General features: G+C 54.9%; 2 protein-coding genes across 2 annotated transcripts in view; one reads left to right on the plus strand and one right to left on the minus strand.

Moving 5' to 3' along the window:
• The window catches only part of DPH2 (diphthamide biosynthesis 2), a 7588-nt gene extending 7358 nt beyond the window's left edge, over nt 1-230 (minus strand). Inside the window, 1 exon segment of the mRNA XM_066597952.1 lies at nt 124-230. Coding sequence (XP_066454049.1) covers nt 124-226 — 103 coding nt within the window. The 5' untranslated portion in view covers nt 227-230.
• A 174-nt stretch (nt 231-404) lies between these two features.
• IPP (intracisternal A particle-promoted polypeptide) lies at nt 405-20439 on the plus strand. Its single transcript, XM_066597951.1, is given in 12 exon segments — nt 405-525; nt 14442-14674; nt 14676-14693; nt 14695-14766; nt 15023-15418; nt 15420-15457; nt 15514-15689; nt 15807-15974; nt 16308-16445; nt 16529-16651; nt 18499-18719; nt 19380-20439. Coding segments are annotated over 12 exon segments (1929 nt in total). The 3' UTR covers nt 19605-20439.
• Nucleotides 20440-21262: the final 823 nt, after the last annotated feature.

Genomic DNA, 21262 nt, shown 5'->3' on the forward strand with positions numbered 1-21262 from the left:
TCAACCTGCTCTATTTTGCCGCGTACGGCCGCGGGCCCTGCATCATCTCTAAGCAATGGCGCAGGAAATACAAACATTCATGCGTGCGCACGACCGATGGTGAGCCGCCACGGTCATACGTACTAGAAAATCGGGCACGCAGGATCGCCGGCCGGCGGCGTCCCACATGGCGAATCCAACCCGCTGGCGATGATTGGGAGTTGGGAACCATTCTAGGATCTGACATTGATTTGCAGGGATGCTGCCATCCAGTAGGTGGCGCTGTGGAGTATTTCAGGAGGGGGATTCTGCCGGCAGCACAGAGGACTCTAGGGCTGCAGGGAGCCCATCACCTCCACCGCTCCGCGCGGCTCACCTGCACCCCAGCGCCGGCCTCCACTGCCTACCCTGAGCGGCACCTCCACATGCACAGCAGGCTACCGGAACTCTCCCTGCCACCACCAACATGGCCGCCCGCACTGTCCGGATCAGACGTAAACGTGCTGACGTCACCACAACTAAGCGGACTGAATGAAGAGCTGAAAGGCAGGTAGCGGTGGCGCAGACGTCAGAGGGGCAGCAGGGGGTGCTGCTAGTGATCGGTTACAAAGGGGGACGCTGCTAGTGATAGGGGTAACAAAGGGGGTGCTGCTAGTGATGGGGGGTAACAAAGGGGGACGCTGCTAGTGATAGGGGTAACAAAGGGGGTGCTGCTAGTGATGGGGGTAACAAGGGGGACGCTGCTAGTGATGGGGGTAACAAAGGGGGTGCTGCTAGTGATGGGGTAACAAGGGGGACGCTGCTAGTGATGGGGGTAACAAAGGGGGTGCTGCTAGTGATGGGGGTAACAAGGGGACGCTGCTAGTGATAGGGGTAACAAAGGGGGTGCTGCTAGTGATGGGGTAACAAGGGGGGACGCTGCTAGTGATGGGGGTAGCAAGGGAGGTGCTGCTAGTGATAGGGGAACAAGGGGGACGCTGCTAGTGATGGGGGTAACAAGGGGGACGCTGCTAGTGATGGGGGTAACAAGGGGAACGCTGCTAGTGATGGGGGGTAGCAAGGGGGAAGCTGCTAGTGATGGGGGTAGCAAGGGGGACGCTGCTAGTGATGGGGGTAACAAGGGGGACGCTGCTAGTGATGGGGGTAGCAAGGGGGACGCTGCTAGTGATGGGGGTAGCAAGGGGGACGCTGCTAGTGATGGGGGTAGCAAGGGGGACGCTGCTAGTGATGGGGGGTAACAAGGGGGACGCTGCTAGTGATGGGGGTAACAAGGGGGACGCTGCTAGTGATGGGGGTAACAAGGGGGACGCTGCTAGTGATGGGGGTAACAAGGGGGGACGCTGCTAGTGATGGGGTAACAAGGGGGACGCTGCTAGTGATGGGGGTAACAAGGGGGACGCTGCTAGTGATGGATGGGGTAACAAGGGGGACGCTGCTAGTGATGGGGGTAACAAGGGGGACGCTGCTAGTGATGGGGGTAACAAGGGGGAGGTGCTGCTAGTGATGGGGGTAACAAGGGGCGGGCGCTGCTAGTGATGGTGGGTAACAAGGAGAGACACTGCCAGCGATGGTGACACTAATAGCGATGAGGTTCAATGAGGGCATGCTGCTGGCGATAGGGTTGACGCTGCTAGGGATGGTGGGTAACGAATAATACGTGTAACCAGTAACGTCCCCCCTCCCCCCCCCCCCCCCACCTGTGATACGTGTAAACCAGTAACGTCCCCCCCCCACCTGTGATTACGTGTAACCAGTAACGTCCCCCCCCACCTGTGATACGTGTAACCAGTAACGTCCCCCCCCCCCCCACCTGTGATACGTGTAACCAGTAACGTCCCCCCCCCCCACCTGTGATACGCGTAACCAGTAACGTCCCCCCCCACCTGTGATACGTGTAACCAGTAACGTCCCCCCTCACCTGTGATACGTGTAACCAGTAACGTCCCCCCCCCCCACCTGTGATACGTGTAACCAGTAACGTCCCCCCCCACACCTGTGATACGTGTAACCAGTAAGACCCCCCCCCACCTGTGATACGTGTAAACCAGTAACGTCCCCCTCACCTGTGATACGTGTAACCAGTAACGTCCCCCTCACCTGTGATACGTGTAACCAGTAACGTCCCCCTCACCTGTGATACGTGTAACCAGTAACGTCCCCCTCACCTGTGATACGTGTAACCAGTAACGTCCCCCCCCCCACCTGTGATACGTGTAACCAGTAACGTCCCCCCCCCACCTGTGATACGTGTAACCAGTAAGAACCACCCCCACCTGTGATACGTGTAACCAGTAACGCCCCCCCCCCACCTGTGATACGTGTAACCAGTAACGCCCCCCCCCCCACCTGTGATACGTGTAACCAGTAACGTCCCCCCCCATCTGTGATACGTGTAACCAGTAACGTCCCCCTCACCTCTGTGATACGTGTAACCAGTAACGTCCCCCTCACCTGTGATACGTGTAACCAGTAACGTCCCCCCCACCTGTGATACGTGTAACCTCAGTAACGTCCCCCCCACCTGTGATACGTTGTAACCAGTAACGTCCCCCCCCCACCTGTGATACGTGTAACCAGTAACGTCCCCCCCACCTTGATACGTGTAACCAGTAAGACCCCCCCCCCCCACCTGTGATACGTGTAACCAGTAACGTCCCCCCCCCACCTGTGATACGTGTAACCAGTAACGTCCCCCCCACCTGTGATACGTGTAACCAGTAACGTCCCCCCCCACCTGTGATACGTGTAACCAGTAACGTCCCCCCCACCTGTGATACGTGTAACCAGTAACGTCCCCCCCTCCACCTGTGATACGTGTAACCAGTAACGTCCCCACCCCACCTGTGATACGTGTAACCAGTAACGTCCCCCCCCACCTGTGATACGTGTAACCAGTAACGTCCCCCCCCCACCTGTGATACGTGTAACCAGTAACGTCCCCCCCCCACCTGTGATACGTGTAACCAGTAACGTCCCCCCCCACCTGTGATACGTGTAACCAGTAACGTCCCCCCCCCACCTGTGATACGTGTAACCAGTAACGTTCCCCCCCCCCACCTGTGATACGTGTAACCAGTAACGTCCCCCCCCCCACCTGTGATACGTGTAACCAGTAACGTCCCCCCCCCCCACCTGTGATACGTGTAACCAGTAACGTCCCCCCCCCCACCTGTGATACGTGTAACCAGTAACGTCCCCCCCCCCCACCTGTGATACGTGTAACAGTAACGTCCCCCCCACCTGTGATACGTGTAACCAGTAACGCCCCCCCCACCTGTGATACGTGTAACCAGTAACGCCCCCCCCCACACCTGTGATACGTGTAACCAGTAACGTCCCCCCCACACCTGTGATACGTGTAACCAGTAACGTCCCCCCCACCCACCTGTGATACGTGTAACCAGTAACGTCCCTCCCACCTGTGATACGTGTAACCAGTAACGTCCACACCCCCCCCCACCTGTGATACGTGTAACCAGTAACGTCCACCCCCCCCCACCTGTGATACGTGTAACCAGTAACGTCCCCCACCCCACCTGTGATACGTGTAACCAGTAACGTCCCCACCCCACCTGTGATACGTGTAACCAATAACGTCCCCACCCCACCTGTGATACGTGTAACTCAATAACGTCCCCCCCACCTGTGATACGTGTAACCAATAACGTCCCCCCCCACCTGTGATACGTGTAACCAGTAACGTCCCACCCCACCTGTGATACGTGTAACCAGTAACGTCCCCCCCACCTGTGATACGTGTAACCAGTAAACGTCTCCCCCACCTGTGATACGTGTAACCAGTAACGTCCCCCCCCACCTGTGATACGTGTAACCAGTAACGTCCCCCCCACCTGTGATACGTGTAACCAGTAACGTCCCCCCCCACCTGTGATACGTGTAACCAGTAACGTCCCCCCCACCTGTGATACGTGTAACCAGTAACGTCCCCCCCCACCTGTGATACGTGTAACCAGTAACGTCCCCCCCACCTGTGATACGTGTAACCAGTAACGTCCCCCCCACCTGTGATACGTGTAACCAGTAACGTCCCCCCCACCTGTGATACGTGTAACCAGTAACGTCCCCCCCACCTGTGATACGTGTAACCAGTAACGTCCCCCCCACCTGTGATACGTGTAACCAGTAACGTCCCCCCCACCTGTGATACGTGTAACCAGTAACGTCCCCCCCACCTGTGATACGTGTAACCAGTAACGTCCCCCCCACCTGTGATACGTGTAACCAGTAACGTCCCCACCACCTGTGATACGTGTAACCAGTAACGTCCCCCCCACCTGTGATACGTGTAACCAGTAACGTCCCCCCCCACCTGTGATACGTGTAACCAGTAACGTCCCCCCACCTGTGATACGTGTAACCAGTAACGTCCCCCCCACCTGTGATACGTGTAACCAGTAACGTCCCCCCCCACCTGTGATACGTGTAACCAAGTAACGTCCCCCCCACCTGTGATACGTGTAACCAGTAACGTCCCCCCCCGACCTGTGATACGTGTAACCAGTAACGTCCCCCCCACCTGTGATACGTGTAACCAGTAACGTCCCCCCCCACCTGTGATACGTGTAACCAGTAACGTCCCCCCCACCTGTGATACGTGTAACCAGTAACGTCCCCCCCACCTGTGATACGTGTAACCAGTAACGTCCCCCCCCACCTGTGATACGTGTAACCAGTAACGTCCCCCCCACCTGTGATACGTGTAACCAGTAACGTCCCCCCCACCTGTGATACGTGTAACCAGTAACGTCCCCCCCACCTGTGATACGTGTAACCAGTAACGTCCCCCCCACCTGTGATACGTGTAACCAGTAACGTCCCCCCCACCTGTGATACGTGTAACCAGTAACGTCCCCCCCACCTGTGATACGTGTAACCAGTAACGTCCCCCCCACCTGTGATACGTGTAACCAGTAACGTCCCCCCCACCTGTGATACGTGTAACCAGTAACGTCCCCCCCACCTGTGATACGTGTAACCAGTAACGTCCCCCCCACCTGTGATACGTGTAACCAGTAACGTCCCCCCCACCTGTGATACGTGTAACCAGTAACGTCCCCCCCACCTGTGATACGTGTAACCAGTAACGTCCCCCCCACCTGTGATACGTGTAACCAGTAACGTCCCCGCCCACCTGTGATACGTGTAACCAGTAACGTCCCCCCACCTGTGATACGTGTAACCAGTAACGTCCCCCCCACCTGTGATACGTGTAACCAGTAACGACCCCCCCCACCTGTTGATACGTGTAACCAGTAACGTCCCCCCCACCTGTGATACGTGTAACCAGTAACGTCCCCCCCACCTGTGATACGTGTAACCAGTAACGTCCCCCCCCACCTGTGATACGTGTAACCAGTAACGTCCCCCCCACCTGTGATACGTGTAACCAGTAACGTCCCCCCCACCTGTGATACGTGTAACCAGTAACGTCCCCCCCACCTGTGATACGTGTAACCAGTAACGTCCCCCCCACCTGTGATACGTGTAACCAGTAACGTCCCCCCCACCTGTGATACGTGTAACCAGTAACGTCCCCCCCACCTGTGATACGTGTAACCAGTAACGTCCCCCCCACCTGTGATACGTGTAACCAGTAACGTCCCCCCCACCTGTGATACGTGTAACCAGTAACGTCCCCCCCACCTGTGATACGTGTAACCAGTAACGTCCCCCCCCACCTGTGATACGTGTAACCAGTAACGTCCCCCCCACCTGTGATACGTGTAACCAGTAACGTCCCCCCCACCTGTGATACGTGTAACCAGTAACCGTCCCCCCCACCTGTGATACGTGTAACCAGTAACGTCCCCCCCCCACCTGTGATACGTGTAACCAGTAACGTCCCCCCCACCTGTGATACGTGTAACCAGTAACGTCCCCCCCACCTGTGATACGTGTAACCAGTAACGTCCCCCCCACCTGTGATGCGTGTAACCAGTAACGTCCCCCCCACCTGTGATGCGTGTAACCAGTAACGTCCCCCCCACCTGTGATGCGTGTAACCAGTAACGTCCCCCCCACCTGTGATGCGTGTAACCAGTAACGTCCCCCCCACCTGTGATGCGTGTAACCAGTAACGTCCCCCCCACCTGTGATGCGTGTAACCAGTAACGTCCCCCCCACCTGTGATGCGTGTAACCAGTAACGTCCCCCTCCCACCTGTGATGCGTGTAACCAGTAACGTCCCCCCCACCTGTGATGCGTGTAACCAGTAACGTCCCCCCCACCTGTGATGCGTGTAACCAGTAACGTCCCCCCCCACCTGTGATGCGTGTAACCAGTAACGTCCCCCCCACCTGTGATGCGTGTAACCAGTAACGTCCCCCCCCACCTGTGATGCGTGTAACCAGTAACGTCCCGCCCCACCTGTGATGCGTGTAACCAGTAACGTCCCCCCCACCTGTGATGCGTGTAACCAGTAACGTCCCCCCCCACCTGTGATCGCGTGTAACCAGTAACGTCCCCCCCACCTGTGATGCGTGTAACCAGTAACGTCCCCCCCACCTGTGATGCGTGTAACCAGTAACGTCCCCCCACCTGTGATACGTGTAACCAGTAACGTCCCCCCCAACCTGTGATGCGTGTAACCAGTAACGTCCCCCCCACCTGTGATACGTGTAACCAGTAACGTCCCCCCCACCTGTGATACGTGTAACCAGTAACGTCCCCCCCACCTGTGATACGTGTAACCAGTAACGTCCCCACCCACCTGTGATACGTGTAACCAGTAACGTCCCCCCCACCTGTGATACGTGTAACCAGTAACGTCCCCCCCACCTGTGATACGTGTAACCAGTAACGTCCCCCCCACCTGTGATACGTGTAACCAGTAACGTCCCCCCCCACCTGTGATACGTGTAACCAGTAACGTCCCCCCCCACCTGTGATACGTGTAACCAGTAACGTCCCCCCCACCTGTGATACGTGTAACCAGTAACGTCCCCCCCACCTGTGATACGTGTAACCAGTAACGTCCCCCCCACCTGTGATACGTGTACCAGTAACGTCCCCCCACCTGTGATACGTGTAACCAGTAACGTCCCCCTCACCTGTGATACGTGTAACCAGTAACGTCCCCCTCACCTGTGATACGTGTAACCAGTAACGTCCCCCTCACCTGTGATAGGTGTAACCAGTAACGTCCCCCTCACCTGTGATAGTGTAACCAGTAACGTCCCCCTCACCTGTGATACGTGTAACCAGTAACGTCCCCCCCACCTGTGATACGTGTAACCAGTAACGTCCCCCCCCCACCTGTGATACGTGTAACCAGTAAGAACCCCCCACCTGTGATACGTGTAACCAGTAACGCCCCCCTCCCCCACCTGTGATACGTGTAACCAGTAACGCCCCCCCCCCACCTGTGATACGTGTAACCAGTAACGTCCCCCCCATCTGTGATACGTGTAACCAGTAACGTCCCCCTCACCTGTGATACGTGTAACCAGTAACGTCCCCCCTCACCTGTGATACGTGTAACCAGTAACGTCCCCCTCACCTGTGATACGTGTAACCAGTAACGTCCCCCTCCACCTGTGATACGTGTAACCAGTAACGTCCCCCCCACCTGTGATACGTGTAACCAGTAACGTCCCCCCCCACCTGTGATACGTGTAACCAGTAACGTCCCCCCCACCTGTGATACGTGTAACCAGTAAGACCCCCCCCCCACCTGTGATACGTGTAACCAGTAACGTCCCCCCCCCACCTGTGATACGTGTAACCAGTAACGTCCCCCCCCCACCTGTGATACGTGTAACCAGTAACGTCCCCCCCCCACCTGTGATACGTGTAACCAGTAACGTCCCCCCCCCACCTGTGATACGTGTAACCAGTAACGTCCCCCCCCCACCTGTGATACGTGTAACCAGTAACGTCCCCCCCCCACCTGTGATACGTGTAACCAGTAACGTCCCCCCCCACCTGTGATACGTGTAACCAGTAACGTCCCCCCCCCACCTGTGATACGTGTAACCAGTAACGTCCCCCCCCACCTGTGATACGTGTAACCAGTAACGTTCCCCCCCCCCACCTGTGATACGTGTAACCAGTAACGTCCCCCCCCCCACCTGTGATACGTGTAACCAGTAACGTCCCCCCCCCACCTGTGATACGTGTAACCAGTAACGTCCCCCCCCCCCACCTGTGATACGTGTAACCAGTAACGTCCCCCCCCCCACCTGTGATACGTGTAACCAGTAACGTCCCCCCCACCTGTGATACGTGTAACCAGTAACGCCCCCCCCCACCTGTGATACGTGTAACCAGTAACGCCCCCCCCCCACACCTGTGATACGTGTAACCAGTAACGTCCCCCCCCACACCTGTGATACGTGTAACCAGTAACGTCCCCCCCCACCTGTGATACGTGTAACCAGTAACGTCCCTCCCACCTGTGATACGTGTAACCAGTAACGTCCACCCCCCCCCACCTGTGATACGTGTAACCAGTAACGTCCACCTCCCCCCCCACCTGTGATACGTGTAACCAGTAACGTCCCCACCCCACCCTGTGATACGTGTAACCAGTAACGTCCCCACCCCACCTGTGATACGTGTAACCAGTAACGTCCCCACCCCACCTGTGATACGTGTAACCAATAACGTCCCCCCCACCTGTGATACGTGTAACCAGTAACGTCCCCCCCACCTGTGATACGTGTAACCAGTAACGTCCCCCCCACCTGTGATACGTGTAACCAGTAACGTCCCCCCCACCTGTGATACGTGTAACCAGTAACGTCTCCCCCACCTGTGATACGTGTAACCAGTAACGTCCCCCCCACCTGTGATACGTGTAACCAGTAACGTCCCCCCCCCACCTGTGATACGTGTAACCAGTAACGTCCCCCCCCACCTGTGATACGTGTAACCAGTAACGTCCCCCCCCACCTGTGATACGTGTAACCAGTAACGTCCCCCCCCACCTGTGATACGTGTAACCAGTAACGTCCCCCCCCCACCTGTGATACGTGTAACCAGTAACGTCCCCCCCCACCTGTGATACGTGTAACCAGTAACGTCCCCCCCCACCTGTGATACGTGTAACCAGTAACGTCCCCCCCACCTGTGATACGTGTAACCAGTAACGTCCCCCCCACCTGTGATACGTGTAACCAGTAACGTCCCCCCCCACCTGTGATACGTGTAACCAGTAACGTCCCCCCCACCTGTGATACGTGTAACCAGTAACGTCCCCCCCACCTGTGATACGTGTAACCAGTAACGTCCCCCCCACCTGTGATACGTGTAACCAGTAACGTCCCCCCCACCTGTGATACGTGTAACCAGTAACGTCCCCCCCACCTGTGATACGTGTAACCAGTAACGTCCCCCCCACCTGTGATACGTGTAACCAGTAACGTCCCCCCCACCTGTGATACGTGTAACCAGTAACGTCCCCCCCCACCTGTGATACGTGTAACCAGTAACGTCCCCCCCACCTGTGATACGTGTAACCAGTAACGTCCCCCCCCACCTGTGATACGTGTAACCAGTAACGTCCCCCCACCTGTGATACGTGTAACCAGTAACGTCCCCCCCCACCTGTGATACGTGTAACCAGTAACGTCCCCCCCCACCTGTGATACGTGTAACCAGTAACGTCCCCCCCACCTGTGATACGTGTAACCAGTAACGTCCCCCCCACCTGTGATACGTGTAACCAGTAACGTCCCCCCCACCTGTGATACGTGTAACCAGTAACGTCCCCCCCACCTGTGATACGTGTAACCAGTAACGTCCCCCCCACCTGTGGATACGTGTAACCAGTAACGTCCCCCCCACCTGTGATACGTGTAACCAGTAACGTCCCCCCCACCTGTGATACGTGTAACCAGTAACGTCCCCCCCCACCTGTGATACGTGTAACCAGTAACGTCCCCCCCCACGTGTGATACGTGTAACCAGTAACGTCCCCCCCACCTGTGATACGTGTAACCAGTAACGTCCCCCCCACCTGTGATACGTGTAACCAGTAACGTCCCCCCCACCTGTGATACGTGTAACCAGTAACGTCCCCCCCACCTGTGATACGTGTAACCAGTAACGTCCCCCCCACCTGTGATACGTGTAACCAGTAACGTCCCCCCCACCTGTGATACGTGTAACCAGTAACGTCCCCCCCACCTGTGATACGTGTAACCAGTAACGTCCCCCCCACCTGTGATACGTGTAACCAGTAACGTCCCCCCCCACCTGTGATACGTGTAACCAGTAACGTCCCCCCCACCTGTGATACGTGTAACCAGTAACGTCCCCCCCACCTGTGATACGTTAACCAGTAACGTCCCCCCCACCTGTGATACGTTAACCAGTAACGTCCCCCCCACCTGTGATACGTGTAACCAGTAACGTCCCCCCCACCTGTGATACGTGTAACCAGTAAACGTCCCCCCCACCTGTGATACGTGTAACCAGTAACGTCCCCCCCACCTGTGATACGTGTAACCAGTAACGTCCCCCCCACCTGTGATACGTGTAACCAGTAACGTCCCCCCCACCTGTGATACGTGTAACCAGTAACGTCCCCCCCCACCTGTGATACGTGTAACCAGTAACGTCCCCCCCACCTGTGATACGTGTAACCAGTAACGTCCCCCCCACCTGTGATACGTGTAACCAGTAACGTCCCCCCCACCTGTGATACGTGTAACCAGTAACGTCCCCCCCCACCTGTGATACGTGTAACCAGTAACGTCCCCCCCACCTGTGATACGTGTAACCAGTAACGTCCCCCCCCACCTGTGATACGTGTAACCAGTAACGTCCCCCCCCACCTGTGATACGTGTAACCAGTAACGTCCCCCCCACCTGTGATACGTGTAACCAGTAACGTCCCCCCCACCTGTGATACGTGTAACCAGTAACGTCCCCCCCACCTGTGATACGTGTAACCAGTAACGTCCCCCCCACCTGTGATACGTGTAACCAGTAACGTCCCCCCCCACCTGTGATACGTGTAACCAGTAACGTCCCCCCCACCTGTGATACGTGTAACCAGTAACGTCCCCCCCACCTGTGATACGTGTAACCAGTAACGTCCCCCCCACCTGTGATACGTGTAACCAGTAACGTCCCCCCCCACCTGTGATACGTGTAACCAGTAACGTCCCCCCCACCTGTGATACGTGTAACCAGTAACGTCCCCCCCACCTGTGATACGTGTAACCAGTAACGTCCCCCCCACCTGTGATACGTGTAACCCAGTAACGTCCCCCCCACCTGTGATACGTGTAACCAGTAACGTCCCCCCACCTGTGATACGTGTAACCAGTAACGTCCCCCCCACCTGTGATACGTGTAACCAGTAACGTCCCCCCCACCTGTGATACGTGTAACCAGTAACGTCCCCCCCACCTGTGATACGTGTAACCAGTAACGTCCCCCCCACCTGCGATACGTGTAACCAGCAATGTCCGCCCCCACCTGCGATACGTGTAACCCAGCATTGTCCCCCCCCCACCCGCGATACGTGTAACCAGTAATGCCCCCCCCCCCACCCACCTGCGATACGTGTAACCAGTAACGTCCCCCCCCCACCCACTTGCGATACGTGTAACCAGTAATGTCCCCCCCACCTGTAATACGTGTAACCAGTAATGTCCCCCCCACCTGCGATACGTGTAACCAGTAATGTCCCCCCCCACCTGCGATACGTGTAACCAGTAATGTCCCCCCCACCTGTGATACGTGTAACCAGCAATGTCCCCCCCCACCTGCGATACGTGTAACCCAGCATTGTCCCCCCCCACCCGCGATACGTGTAACCAGTAATGCCCCCCACCCACCCACCTGTGATACGTGTAACCAGTAACTTCCCCCCCCACCTGTGATACGTGTAACCAGTAAACGTCCCCCCCACCTGTGATACGTGTAACCAGTAACGTCCCCCCACCTGTGATACGTGTAACCAGTAACGTCCCCCCACCTGTGATACGTGTAACCAGTAACGTCCCCTCCCACCTGTGATACGTGTAACCAGTAACGTCCCCCCCACCTGTGATACGTGTAACCAGTAACGTCCCCCCCACCTGTGATACGTGTAACCAGTAACGTCCCCCCCCACCTGTGATACGTGTAACCAGTAACGTCCCCCCCACCTGTGATACGTGTAGCCAGTAATGTCCCCCCCCCACCTGCGATACGTGTAACCAGTAATGTCCCCCCCCACCTGCGATACGTGTAACCAGTAATGTCCCCCCCCACCTGCGATACGTGTAACCAGTAATGTCCCCCCCACCTGCGATACGTGTAACCAGTAATGTCCCCCCCACCTGCGATACGTGTAACCAGTAATGTGTCCCCCCCCCCACCTGCGATACGTGTAACCAGTAATGTGTCCCCCCCCCACCTGCGATACGTGTAACCAGTAATGTATTCCCCCCACCTGCGATACGTGTAACCAGTAATGTATTCCCCCCCACCTGTTATACGTGTAACCAGTAACGTCCCCCCCACCTGTGATACGTGTAACCAGTAACGTCCCCCCCCACCTGTGATACGTGTAACCAGTAACGTCCCCCCCACCTGTGATACATGTAACCAGTAACGTCCCCCCCACCTGTGATACGTGTAACCAGTAACGTCCCCCCACCTGTGATACGTGTAACCAGTAACGTCCCCCCCCACCTGTGATACGTGTAACCAGTAAGACCCCCCCCCACCTGTGATACGTGTAACCAGTAATGTCCCCCCCACCTGTGATACGTGTAACCAGTAATGTCCCCCCCACCTGTGATACGTGTAACCAGTAATGTCCCCCCCACCTGTGATACGTGTAACCAGTAATGCCCCCCCCCACCTGTGATACGTGTAACCAGTAATGCCCCCCCCCCACCTGTGATACGTGTAACCAGTAATGCCCCCCCCCCACCTGTGATACGAGTAACCAGTAATGTCCCCCCCCCCTGTGATACGCTTAACCAGTAATGTCCCCCCCCGTGATACGCTTAACCAGTAATGTCCCCCCCCCCGTGATACGTGTAACCAGTAATGTCCCCCCCACCTGTGATACGTGTAACCAGTAATGTCCCCCCCACCTGTGATACGTGTAACCAGTAATGTCCCCCCCACCTGTGATACGTGTAACCAGTAATGTCCCCCCCACCTGTGATACGTGTAACCAGTAATGTCCCCCCCACCTGCGATACGTGTAGCCAGTAATGTCCCCCCCACCTGCGATACGTGTAGCCAGTAATGTCCCCCCCCACCTGCGATACGTGTAACCAGTAATGTCCCCCCCCACCTGCGATACGTGTAACCAGTAATGTCCCCCCCACCTGCGATACGTGTAACCAGTAATGTCCCCCACCCACCTGCGATACGTGTAACCAGTAATGTGTCCCCCCCCCACCTGCGATACGTGTAACCAGTAATGTGTCCCCCCCCCACCTGCGATACGTGTAACCAGTAATGTATTCCCCCCACCTGCGATACGTGTAACCAGTAATGTATTCCCCCCACCTGCGATACGTGTAACCAGTAATGTCCCCCCCCACCTGTGATACGTGTAACCAGTAATGTCCCCCCCCCCTGTGATACGTACAGTAATGTCCCCCCCACCTGTGATACGTGTAACCAGTAATGTCCCCCCCACCTGTAATACGTGTAACCAGTAATGTCCCGCCCCACCTGCGATACGTGTAACCAGTAATGTCCCCCCCACCTGTGATACGTGTAACCAGCAATGTCCCCCCCACCTGTGATACGTGTAACCAGCAATGTCCCCCCCACCTGCGATACGTGTAACCAGCAATGTCCCCCCCACCTGCGATACGTGTAACCAGCAATGTCCCCCCCACCTGCGATACGTGTAACCAGCAATGTCCCCCCCACCTGCGATACGTGTAACCAGCAATGTCCCCCCCACCTGCGATACGTGTAACCAGTAATGTCCCCCCCACCTGTGATATGTGTAACCAGCAATGTCCCCCCCACCTGCGATACGTGTAACCAGCAATGTCCCCCCCACCTGCGATACGTGTAACCAGCAATGTCCCCCCCACCCGCGATACGTGTAACCAGCAATGTCCCCCCCACCCGCGATACGTGTAACCAGCAATGTCCCCCCCCCACCCGCGATACGTGTAACCAGCAATGTCCCCCCCACCCACCTGCGATACGTGTAACCAGTAATGTCCCCCCCCCACCCACCTGCGATACGTGTAACCAGTAATGTCCCCACCCACCTGCGATACGTGTAACCAGTAATGTCCCCCTGGCAGTGTGTATTTGCACAGTCTATGGAGCCCCTGGCAATTACTCATCTGTCCATTAGTGATTACTGGTAATCATGTGATTAGCGTCACCGTCTGACATGCGCAGCGAAGTACCGAACGACCACCGTAACTCAGGAGCAGAATCTTGCGCACATTTCCGCCGCAGCAGCATCATGTGACTGGATTCTTGCGGTTGAGCTCTGCATCCGTTGTCCCTTTCAGGTCGTCCTGGTTGCGTAGCAGTAATGGAGTCCGCGGTTCCGCCGAGCGCCTCCCTGCGCGCCGTAGAGAAGCACGCCCAGCTGGTGCTGCAGCAGATGGATAAGATGAGGCAGCAGCTGCAGTTCTGCGACCTTCACATCCACATCGGTCAGGCGGTGTTCGGGGCGCACAAGCTGGTAGCGCACAAGCTGGTGCTGGCCGCCAGCAGCCCTTACTTCGCCGCTCTGCTGTCCAGGTGGCATGAAGGAGTCGTCGTGTGAGCGTGGTGCGCATCCAGGCGGTGGAGCCCGCCATCTTCCAGCTGCTGCTGGATTTTATTTACTCGGTAAGTGACCTTCTGGCCGGGGGCAGGGTGGTACTGGCCGCAACACGGCGCACAACCAAAGGCCTTGCTATCACCATGCTACATGGCAGTAAGTGAAGGCGGTCGCGTTGTCGCCCAAGCCTGCCCATCCCCTGTTCCCGATTCATGACCCAGAATGTAGAAACCTGTTGGCCAACTCTACAGGCCGCCGTATTGTCGCCCAGCGTTTTATGAAAAGAGACATATTTTCCCCTTATTGTCCATTTTTCTGTCGCAGGTTCGGTCCTCATCAGTTCCGGAGAACGTGCAGGAGCTGATGACAGCGGCCGACATGTTGCAGCTCAACCACATGGTGGCGCTATGCTGCGACTTCCTAAAGGAACAGATCGAGCCGGGCAACTGCGTTGGCTTCTTCCAGTTCTCCGAGCAGCTGGCCTGTCAGCCTCTGCTGGAATTCACCGAGAGCTTCATCCACGCTCACTTCCCGGAGGTGCAGCAGGGGGACGAATTCCAGGCGCTGACGAAGGAGCAGCTGATCCGCCTCCTGCGCAGTGAGGAGTTGTGCATTGAAGACGAGCATCAGGTTTTCGCCGCCGCCATGTCCTGGCTCCAGAAAGACACTGCTACACGGAAGAGACATGTGGTGGAGGTCCTGGAGCCCGTGCGTGTCTCCCCTGCTTCCTCCGCAGCGGCTTCAGAAAAATAATCGAAGGTAAGAACGGTCGCCATTCACTGCGCCGTCTAACGTGAGTGGCTCAGAGTCCTGAGTCTTCCTCTCCTTATTACAGAAGTGAAAGATTTCAGCCTTCGGGTGGCGCTGCAGACGCTGCTAAGAGAATACTGCGAACCCAGCCTGTCCCCTAAAGATAAGAAGCTCTGCAGCTTCCTCCAGACCTCCCGTGTCCGGCCACGCAGGAAAGCGCGCAAATTCCTCTACGCTATAGGTACGCCTAAGGCTGACTTCACGTGGGCGAGTGTGATATCAGGCTGTGAATCGCACTCGCCAACATGAAGGATCATGGGAGTAGTGAGGGGCTGATTACCATTGTGTATCCTTACAGGGGGATACACCCGCCTGCAGGGGGGGCGGTGGAGCGACAGCAGAGCGCTGAGCTGCGTGGAGCGGTTCGATACGTTCAGTCAGTACTGGAGCACCGTGTCCTCCCTGCACCAGGCACGGAACGGGATGAGCGCCGCCGTCCTGGATGGAAAGATCTACGTGGTTGGAGGTATGTTGCGCCAAAATATCCACATCTTGTTGTATTATCTATGACGGTCGCCAGGCTCCTCCCCCTTAAGACACCTCCATCTATATAATGGATTCCGGCTACTTCTAGCCCGTCTACTGCTACTCTCTTCAGTCAGTAATGCTGATCATGCTGAGCTTCCGGATTCAAGGATATAATGCCAAAACTACAGTGAAGACTGACACTTTCACAGGCAGATGGGTCTGTGGCTACATAGTGCAGTTGCCTGCTATTCGAGGTCTGTGGATGGCGCTCCGCACCCCGTAATGTTGGCGCTTTGTGTATTGCTCCGTAAAGTAATGCTCTTCTCTGCAGGGGAAAAAGACTCGATGATCTTTGACTGTGTGGAGTGCTACGACCCTGTGAGTAAGCAGTGGACAGCGGTCCCTTCCTTGAATCAGCCACGTTGCGGGCTGGGGGTGTGTTCCTGCCATGGCGCCATCTATGCAATGGGTGAGCGCCGCTCCTCTAATAACCGGATGTTGTATCTGCAGTGCATATGGTGATTGGTAGGATTTTTCCTTGTGTCGTTGCAGGCGGCTGGGTAGGAGCGGAGATTGGAAACGGGATTGAGCGATTTTCGCTAGAGGACAACGCCTGGCAGGTAGTGGGGCAGATGTCTGTGCCGAGATATAACTTCGCTTGCTGCGAGAGACAAGGTGAGCGAGACGTCACTGGGGCAAAAAATGTCTCATCCCTAGAGTCATGAATGGGGAATTGTTGTTTTTGGAGCTTTTAGTGGTGAGGACTCCCCACATTCTATATTACATCCTGTATTATACTCCAGAGCTGCACTCACTATTCTGCTGCTGGTGGAGTCACTGTGTACATACATTACTTATCCTGTACTGATCCTGAGTTACATCCTGTATTATACTCCAGAGCTGCACTCACTATTCTGCTGGTGGAGTCACTGTGTACATACATTACTTATCCTGTACGGATCCTGAGTTACATCCTGTATTATACCCCAGAGCTGCACTCACTATTCTGCTGGTGGAGTCACTGTGTACATACATTACTTATCCTATACTGATCCTGAGTTACATCCTGTATTATACCCCAGAGCTGCACTCACTATTCTGCTGGTGGAGTCACTGTGTACATACATTACTTATCCTGCACTGATCCTGAGTTACATCCTGTATTATACTCCAGAGCTGCACTCACTATTCTGCTGCTGGTGGAGTCACTGTGTACATACATTACTTATCCTGTACTGATCCTGAGTTACATCCTGTATTATACTCCAGAGCTGCACTCACTATTCTGCTGGTGGAGTCAGTGTGTACATACATTACTTATCCTGTACTGACCCTGAGTTACATCCTGTATTAAACCCCAGAGCTGCACTCACTATTCTGCTGGTGGAATCACTGTATACATACATTACTTATCCTGTACTGACCCTGAGTTACATCCTGTATTACAGTCCAGAGCTGCACTCACTATTCGGCTGGTGGGGTCACTGTGTACATACATTACTTATCCTGTACTGCTCCTGAGTTACATCCTGTATTATACTCCAGAGCTGCACTCACTATTCTGATGCTGGAGTCACTGTGTACATACATTACTTATCCTGTACTGCTCCTGAGTTACGTCCTGTATTATACCCCAGAGCTGCACTCACTATTCTGCTGGTGGAGTCACCGTGTACATACATTACTTATCCTGTACTGCTCCTGAGTTACGTCCTGTATTATTTTCCAGAGCTGCACTCACTATTCTGCTGGTGGAGTCACTGTGTACATACATTACTTATCCTGTACTGCTCCTGAGTTACGTCCTGTATTATTTTCCAGAGCTGCACTCACTATTCTGCTGGTGGAGTCACTGTGTACATACATTACTTATCCTGTACTGATTCTGAGTTACATCCTGTATTATACCCCAGAGCTGCACTCCCTATTCTGCTGTTGGAGTCACTGTGTACATACATTACTTATCCTGTACTGATCCTGAGTTATATCCTGTATTATACTCCAGAGCTGCGCTCACTATTCTGCTGCTGGTGGAGTCACTGTGTATATACATTACTTATCCTGTACTGACCCTGAGTTACATCCTGTATTATACCCCAGAGCTGCACTCACTATTCTGCTGGTGGAGTCACTGTGTACATACATTACTTATCCTGTACTGCTCCTGAGTTACATCGTGTATTATACTCCAGAGCTGCACTCACTATTCTGCTGGTGGAGTCACTGTGTACATACATTACTTATCCTGTACTGCTCCTGAGTTACATCCTGTATTATACCCCAGAGCTGCACTCACTATTCTGCTGCTGGTGGAGTCACTGTGTACATACATTACTTATCCAGTACTGCTCCTGAGTTACATCCTGTATTATACTCCAGAGCTGCACTCACTATTCTGCTGGTGGAGTCACTGTGTACATTACTTATCCTGCACTGACCCTGCTTCACTATTCTGTAACTTCAGAGCTGAACTCTCCTAGCTGTCTCTGTAGTGATGTTGGGTTCGGGCTCTTCTCTCTTAGGGTTGATCTATGTGGTCGGTGGTATTAGCCACCAGGGGACAGAACTTTCTTCCGCTGAAGTCTTTGACCCCATTTCCAAGCGCTGGACCTCGCTCCCACCTATGGGGACCCGCCGGGCGTACCTGGGTGTTGTCTCTTTAAATGACTGCTTGTACGCGGTTGGCGGCTGGAATGAACGTCAGGACGCTCTGAACACAGTGGAGAGGTTCTCTTTCGAGGAGGTAAGAAGTTCACAGAAGACGTCATTCATCCAACCTAGAGCTTCTCATAGCTGAGGCTTTGTTACAATGTATCCAGTCTGGACAGTCCGCTTCCTTGTTTTCTCTTCCCCCCCCCCCACCCCCCACATTCCAACAATTATTCTGTATTCCGGTGCGTCCCGAGGGCTCGTTGTGGTCTTCAGTGCTAAGAACTCGAAAACTTTACAAAAATACTAAATGGGGAAAAAATCCACAACTTTTGGCGAGCGTTTGCTTTTACGACGTTCTCTTTATTCCGGGGTTCGTGTGATTGCGGTGATGACAAAATTATGTAGTAAGACTTTAGTAAAATCCGAGTACCTTTTTTTTACATTTTTTGTTGATCGTTTGGTGTGACTGCTGTTTTTTTGTTTTTTTTTAAACTGACAGCATTTAAAGGGTTAAGTCGCGATCTGCGTTTACGCTGACTGTGGCGGTTGCCGGTCAGCTGTCACCTGCAGTGTATGGAACTGCTCGGCTCCAGGCTGGCTGCATACACTGACACGCACCGATGTATTTTTGCAGGAGCGGACATGACAGACCCTCGTCCTCAGGAGGGGTGGGGGGTCCCAGCGATGTGTAACCTGTACAGGAGCGCCTGGTGCCACCTTGACCTCATTTCTTGTCTTCCTTGCATTGTAGGAGCAGTGGGTGGAGGTGGCAGCGATGAGGATCCCCAGAGCGGGCGTCTCTGTGATCAGCGTGAACGGGCTGCTGTACGCCGCAGGAGGCAGGGCCAGCGTGCAGAACTTCTCCGCCCCTGTGACCTCTGACTCTGTGGAGGTTTATAACCCGCATACAGATTCCTGGACGGAGATCGGCAGCATGATCACCAGCCGCTGCGAGGGCAGCCTGGCCGTTCTCTGACCCAACGCTGCCGCAATGGCGCCTGATGGTGTGATCAGTGGATACCGCTGATGGTGTTTTATAATTGGGTGCAGCTCCAGGAGGCGGTGCATCGCTGTGGGAGTGTTACTGGCGTCGCAGAGTGGGAGGAGCAACAGTCACCGACACGAGGCGGGCGCTAGAAGGAGACTGCTGCGCCCCAAACTTTAAGTCCTGTGTGTATAATGGTGCGGGAGTGTAATATGGGGAGTAGCTGCCATCAGTGACGCAGGAGGCAAAGAGTATATTACTACTGGGCGTTATATGTGATATCAGCCACTCCTCTCCATATGATGTCACTGGAGCGTTACAAGACGAGCGGCTGATATAACCTGCAGAGACATCAGATATGTGATATCGGTGCTGGAGCGTTATAAGAGGAGCGGCTGATATCACATATATGATGCTCAGAAACTGCTGTTTGCTGAACTATAGGAAAACTTTTTAATTGAAGTCCATCTCAAAGAAATCTGTCGTCTGTACGCAGCCATCTTTGGGCTTGTGCAGAGCTGCAGTGTAAAGCATGGAGGAGAGACAGTCAGTTCCACTGGACTATACAGATGAGCGAGAGCCCCAGATCACGGTGGAGGTATAAAGCCTCCAGCGCTGGTGACTTCTATAAAGGTTTGGAGAGGACGAGGGGCTGCTGGGACTTGGGTGGGCAGTGGGAAAGCGATGCAGTCGCTCGGTGAAATCAGTTAGTTGTTTTCTCCAAAGGGCATCCAGAAGCCGAGCGCCGGAGCCGGAGCGGCCGGTATGGAAACGGCTTCACGCTTCCTCTGCAATAACTTTAATAAATGTACACTGGAAACCATTGCGATCGGCGCAGAGTCAGCGTTATTTACAAGTGAATGCGGGCCGGGGATTCAGGAGAGAGTCTCCTGTGTGTAAAGTGTGATTGTGCTCCCTGAGAGAAGCCAAGTGATCTTGTAGATCTGATACTTTTATGATCCGGTACCAAACCCCCTTCTTTGTACATTTCTAGTCCTACTTTTATGTCTTTCCGCCATTTTCGGACACCCGTGGGGGAGGATCCACTATAATTTATGCCAGAAACGGGTCATAGTGGAGCTGGAGGAGCCGCGGGGGTTCAGTACGTGTGTTTCCCTCCAGCATCACTTATCTAATCCAGGTATGTGCAGTGCGCTCTTCCATCAGCCAACGTCGTTACGGCACTCAGCGGTTTTGATGCGCCGCGTGCTTCTCAGCCGATTGGAATTGTGTCCTTCAGCGCTAGAGGCCAATCGGCTATAAACTCAACTGCAAAACCGCGGCGCTCGGGGGTAAAACGCAGGTGATCTTCAGACGCACTTTTCACATTGCGAATAACGAGCATCAAGAACCCTCCCCCGTCCAGCAGATACAAAGAATGAATAGGATAGCGCCCTGGAAGTGAAGAAGAAATACGATACATCCCGGGAGGTACTTCAAAATCCTTACACGATCCGCCTCGGGGGAGAGCCGCATATGAGGGAGAAAATACCCCCCCATCAAAAGAATGGGGGTGGAGACAATATAAACTCCTCCTGCGCTCAGACACAGGGCAGAAGCATAGCTAAACTTACGTTTATATGTGCCTGAAAAGGGCTCCTGCGGTCACCCGAAACACCTTGCACCCCAGCACTGGGTTCTTCTTTGGC

The sequence above is a fragment of the Eleutherodactylus coqui genome, chromosome 3, assembly GCF_035609145.1.
Source record: "Eleutherodactylus coqui strain aEleCoq1 chromosome 3, aEleCoq1.hap1, whole genome shotgun sequence".
NCBI classification, from domain to species: Eukaryota; Metazoa; Chordata; class Amphibia; order Anura; family Eleutherodactylidae; genus Eleutherodactylus; species Eleutherodactylus coqui.